Below are 5,982 nucleotides of genomic sequence, written 5' to 3' on the forward strand. Positions count from 1 at the left end.
CGTGCTGACACCTCCGGGGGCTTGGTTCTCACGTGGAAAACCAGGCACTAAACCCAGATCCTCGAATGGGCTCAGCGGGGGGCGGGGTCTGCGAATCCCCTCAAATTGCACACAAAGCCGTGTGAGCTCATCGTCGTCGGGAATGAGCCCGTAACTTTCCTCAGATCATCAAAGCGGCCAGAGAGAGTAAGCCCACTCCCGGACCCCGGCTTCCAGACCCTTCCCCGAGGGGCTGGTGGAAGTTTGTTTTTCGTTCATCGTGGTATTCCTGAAACCCAGATTCTAGCTTCTCTTGGAAGCCGGCCCACCTTTCTGCTCTAGGACGCAGCCTGCCTGGTGCACAGGTGGGGCAGGGCCACCGGAGGCCGGTGCCTCCTCGCCGGGTGTGGGCTTACAGTTTAGAGCTCCTCCCGCCTGAACGGGTGCAGAGCTTGCTGGGGGAGGCTAGGCACCCAGCACTGAGGCAGCTTTCAGGCCAGACATGGAAGTAAAGGGACAGGAGGGGAACCGCCACCGCCTCTGAAAGGGGGCAGGAGGAATCAGAGCAGTGTCTTCCGAGTGAGCAAGCGACAGGAAGGGCGTCCACCTCCGCTGCAGGGAAAGCTTGGCTTCTGGACCAGAAACCTTCTCGGGGAGGGAGGGGGGGAGGGGTGCTGAGAGCCGAGGGAGAGGAAGAGGTGGAACTGGTGGGACCGGCAGGACTGGGCCTCCAACTCAGGTCCACTGACTTCAGATTCTGTTGTATTTACTACACCACGTGGGTGCTGTGTGGCCCCAAGCAAGTTACTGAACCTCTCTGAACCTCCATTTCCTCATCTACAGAATGGAAGTCCGCATACTCCCCAGGTAACGGGTGTGGGCTGGTAGGCAGCCTGTAAGGCACCCGGGAGAGCCTGGCTCAGGGGGGCACTCAGGAAAAAGGCTCAGCAGCTACCATGATACTGCTGATGGTGGCGAGCCCGTCACCTTGTCACCATCATCCCCCTCCCCCACCCCCATCCCCGCCCCACCGTTTCCTGTCACAACTGGAGCTCAGAGGGGACGGGACTCGGCATCTCCTCCTGGCCCAACCTGGGCCCTGGTGCCCTCTGCCCACCCCACACACTAGGCTGCAGGCTCTGCTTCGCTCCTTGGGCCAGGGCTGGGGAGGGAGGGGCTCCCCAACTTTCTCGAGGGCAAGTCTGTGCCAGCACATAGTACGTGCACTGTTTTCTTAGAAGGAGAAAAGAAGGAAGAAGAGGAGGAGGGAGGGAGGGGAAAAACAAGGGTGGGTGTTGGAGCTCTGAGTTGGAGCTGCAGGTGGCACAATGGCCGACTTGGCGGGTTCCCGGGAGGCAGGGGGGAGCTGAGCTCTTCCTGGGTCCGTGGAGGCCAGGCACCTAAGGGGGGTGGGGGGAGTGCCTCACCTTTGATGATGGACTTCATGTCGCACTTTGCCGAGTCGATGTTGTGTAATGCGATCAGCAGCTCTCCAGGGTTCAGCGGGGACAAGGCCGAGTTCCCTTCACCTGCAGTGGGAGAGAGTGGGGGGGGGGGGGGGGGGGGGGGGGCGGGGAGGAGACAGTATGGAAGCCTAAGTGAGATCTCCGAGTCCCCCCCATTGGGGGAACAGTGAATGAAGATGGGGCGCCCTCTGCTTCAATGGGACTGGGGGGACAAAGGACTAGAGTAAGGGAAGACTGAGAACACAGAAAGGGGGGGCCGAATGAGGCAGCAGCCAGAGAGCCATCTCCTCCGGGAAGCCCCCCTTCACAACGCAAGGCCTTCTCTCGCTCTCCGCCCCCACTGGGTTCTCCGAGTTAGGGCAACATCTAAGTGTGGCTTGGCGGTTTCTCCCCGCACCCTGGGCTGTGCACCCATGAGGGCAGGGCTAGATGAGCTCATGGGGTCCTCAGCACAGCGGACACACCTGGGCATCTGTGGGCCAGGCCAGGCCGGGGCCAGGCAGTGCCTGCAGAGGCTCACACGGATGCCAAGGCAGCGGCTGGGGGATGGCCCTCTGCAGGCGCCGTTTTGAGGGCCCCAGACACTCTACGTGCATGTTCTAAATCACCAGGTTGTGTGGAACAGCCTCCAACACCCACTAGGGTAATTTTTCTAAGTTAAATGTTTAGTTTCTTTTTTAAAAAGTATGTTTTTATTTATTTTAGAAAGTGAGGAAGGGAGCGGGAGAGAGAGAAACATTGGTGACTGGCTGCCTCTGCACACCCCCCACCGGGGATGGAGCCTGCACCGGGCATGTGCCCTGACCGGGAATCAAACCTGTGACCTTTGGTGCAGGAAGGACACTCAGCCCCTGAGCCACACCTGCCAGGGCAAGTCTCTCTGTTTTTGACCCTGAGGAAAATTCCCCTCACCCACAGCTCAGGGGTTCAGGCAGGAGCCGAGGAGCAGCAAGAATGCCTGAGGGAGCCCTAACCGGTTTGGCTCAGTGAACAGAGCATCTGCCTGTGGACTCAAGGGTCCCGGGTTCGATTCCGGTCAAGGGCATGTACCTTGGTTGCGGGCACATCCCCAGTGGGGAGTGTGCAGGAGGCAGCTGATCGATGTTTCTCTCTCATCGATGTTTCTAACTCTCTATCCCTCTCCCTTCCTCTCTGTAAAAAAATCAATAAAATATATTTAAAAAAAAAAGAATGCCTGAGGGAGAAAAGCACTTGGGCCCAGGAATGGAAGACAGGAGCACAGAGTCAGCCCCAGGCTCTACAATGCTGCTTCCGCTGTGGCTGGAACCATCACCCACACAGCACACAGCACAGAGCACAGGCGGGGTGGGGGTGGGGGGAAAAAACGCGGGAGGCTGGACAGGTGTTTAGACGGTGCTGAGTCTGGACGGCAGCCCCAGGGAGCAGGTGAGCCCTTTCTCCCTAAAGGTGGCATCACAGCCCCCCGCCCCCCACAGCCGCCCACACCTCATTTCCGGGACCCTTCTTCCTGCCTGACCACGTGAGGGGGCCTCCCAGAGGAGGGAGCTGAGGGCAGGCCCGGGAGGGGAGGGCAGGCCTGACCTACCGTGCTGGGTGCCCAGCAGGCGGTTGAAGACCTCCTTCACCACGATGGGGTTGAGTTTGATGAGCTTCGGCAGGGCCTGGATCACTTCTTTCTACAGGGGAGGGCGGGGAGGCAGGTCAGCGGCCTGTGGCTCGCCTGGGTGGGGGTTGGGCTCCGGCCTCTGATCCTTTCCTCCTCTCACTCCCTCTGGCCCCTCAGGGCTGGTCTTTCTCCCCAGCTCAGTGACAGCCCCAGCTTCCTCTCGCCCCTGCTGCGAAACTCACCCCGTGGACCAGCTCAATGACTTCCCCCACAAATGGAGTGTTATCATCATCACCCCCTCCTTACACACCAGGAGATGGAACTCACCCAAGGTCTCCCAGCCCCCTGGGAACAAGATCCAGGGGAAACATGCTGGGGGGGGGCGGGGGCGTTCCTATGTGCTGGGAACAGATCTGCTCTGTGTGTCCTTTAGGCCTCAGGACAGGAGAAAATCCAGGCTGAGGGGAGTGGCCTGCTTGAGGTCAGATGAGGCTGAGGCCGAGTTGAGACTGATCACTGGTCTAAGCCCCAGAATGTGCTCACAGTGGGGGCACCCAGTTCCCTACCTTCTCCAGCCCGTTGAGCACGGGGATGAGGAAGCGGACATCGGGCAGCCGCTTGTGGTAGAGATCCCGGACGCGCTTCACCAGCTCCGGGGAGGGCGGGACTGCAGGCAGAATGCATTTAACCACACAGTCCTAGATGCAGAAACTGAGGACCAGGGGTAGGGAGGGACCACAAGAGGTCCAACCACCGGGGGACCCAGCAGCTTTAGTCCCAGGTCCTGGGAGGGGGAGGGGAGGCCTGGGCAATGGAGGGAAGGATGACAGGCGGGACTCCCAGGGGGCACCTTTGTCTGTGAGGCTGTGCAGGCATCTCGTGACCAGAGTCTCTGCGCCCTTGGGGCAGTTTTCCACCAGGAGCAGCAGCTCTGGCGAGTTCATGCCCATTCCCCGGATCTGGAGGGAGAGAGGAGACAGGGAGGCCTGAGCCGGGGGCTGGGCGACGTGGGGAGGACAAGGGGCCCAGGGTGAAAGCTCAGGGAAACCCGAGTGTCAGGGGCAGGGTGGCCAGGGGGGTGCTGGGACTCTGGGGTAAGAACTGGTGACAATAGATCTTAGAAGTGCTCATCACTAGAAAAAGAAATTTAACGGATGTTAACTAAACTTATTGCTGCAATCATTTCTCAATATAAACATATATTAAATCATTACGATGCACACCTTTAACTAACACCACGTTATAGGACAATTTCATCTCAACAGAACTGGGGGGTGGGGGAGAGCTGGGGACAGAGCTCCGAGAACGGGGACACCTGGGGAAGGTGGGAGGGGCACCCAATCTCACAGCACCAGCCTCCTCCGTGCAGGCCACGCCTCTTCTCACTGCCATCGTTACCTCACCTGACCTTCGCTTTCTCAGTGACGACTTTTCTGGCTTCCGAAGGCATCAGCAGCTGGCTGCTGCCTCCGTGAGCACCCAGCACAGGGAGCGGAGGGCCAGGCTTCAGGCGACGGCGCCCTGCTCTGCCACAGAAGCGAGTGGAACTGACAGGTCTTTGCCCTCAAGGAGCCGCACTCCAGGCCTCATCTTCAGGCCGGGAGGAGACTGCTCCCTGCTCACAAGGAGCCCATCGTCCCCACTTACAGGGAAGGACAGGCCGGGTCTGGGGGGCAGGTGGGTGGGATTACGATACCACACTCTCCTTTTGCTTCTGTTGGAAACGTTCCGTAATAAAAAAATCAGAGGCAGGGACATACGAGCGGTTTCAAATCCCGCTGCAAATGGGCAGGACAGACCCTCCAGGTCCCAGGTGCCAGTTTGCAACTGAGCCGCTTCTCACGGGGGTGACCCTGCGGCTCCAGAGGCGGGGGAGGGCCAGCACGTAAATGACATGTTCACACGAACTCCTCCAACAAACTTGGGAACTGCGCCCGCCCTGCCATGTTCGCAGAGTGAGAGAGTGAGAGGCAGCTCAGCCTGTGTGGCTCAGTGGTGAGGGTTGACTTATGAACCGAGAGATCGTGGTTCGATTCTCAGTCAGGGCACATGCCCAGGTTGTGGGCTCAACCCCCAATAGGGGGCGTGCAGGGGGCAGCCCATCAGTGATTCTCTCTCATCACTGATGTTTCTCTCTCTCTCTCTCTCTCTCTCTCTCTCTCTCTCTTCCTCTCTGAAATCAGTGAAAATATATTAAGAAAAAGAAGAGAGAGAGACAGAATGTGAACTCAGGTCTGCCCAACTCCAGGCTACAACTGTGGGGCCAGCCTGTTGACTTCTCACGAACGGATGGGCGTGTCCACGACCCACAAGCTGCAGAGCAGCTGGGCCCAGAGTGACAAACCTTAGAGCTTCGCTCCCGCAGAGGAGGAGACACCAGAGGAGGGGCTGGGGGTGGGGCCTCACCGGCTGCTCGATGACCCTCAGCACCGTCCGCTTGATGTCGGCGATGGCCTCAGTGTACACAGCTGCCAGTTCGTGGATCAGCTTGTGGTTCTGCGGTAGGAGGGCCAGGTAGAGGTACAGACACTGCTTCACTGTCTCGTCGGTCCAGGGCGCTGCCACCTCTGATGGGCAGGAGACGGGATCAGGCTGGCCCACTCCCCTCCATCCCTTCCCACCCCCGTGCCTGCCCCTTCTTGGGGGCAGGCAGAGAAGAGAGCGGGGCCTGGAAGCCGACTGTCCTAGGGCAGGAAGCCAATCATCAAGGAAATGGCCCCCCTTTTAGAAACCTCTGCACTGAATTCCCACCTCGTCCCCTCTGACCACCAATCCACAGGGCAGCAGGTCTCCCTGCCCCTCTCCTGCTCAGAGCACACGAATGCCCTGTGCCCTCAGCTCTAAGTCCCAGCTCCTCAACTTGCCCCCCTGCCAGGCCCTGTGGGGCAGCCTCTGCCCCTGGGCTCTGTGCTCTAACAGCCCCCGCCCCCCCCCCCCCCCCCCCCCCCG

The 5,982-nt window shown here is 59.7% G+C and overlaps 1 protein-coding gene across 1 annotated transcript in view; it reads right to left on the reverse strand.

Annotated features, from left to right (window-relative positions):
• The window catches only part of SYMPK (symplekin), a 38,853-nt gene that overhangs the window by 7,364 nt on the left and 25,507 nt on the right, over window positions 1-5,982 (reverse strand). Inside the window, 5 exon segments of the mRNA XM_005863430.2 lie at window positions 1,407-1,508; window positions 3,013-3,103; window positions 3,600-3,700; window positions 3,884-3,992; window positions 5,440-5,600. Coding sequence (XP_005863492.2) covers window positions 1,407-1,508; window positions 3,013-3,103; window positions 3,600-3,700; window positions 3,884-3,992; window positions 5,440-5,600 — 564 coding nt within the window.

Source organism: Myotis brandtii, unplaced genomic scaffold, assembly GCF_000412655.1.
Source record: "Myotis brandtii unplaced genomic scaffold, ASM41265v1 scaffold178, whole genome shotgun sequence".
In the NCBI taxonomy this organism is placed as follows: domain Eukaryota; kingdom Metazoa; phylum Chordata; class Mammalia; order Chiroptera; family Vespertilionidae; genus Myotis; species Myotis brandtii.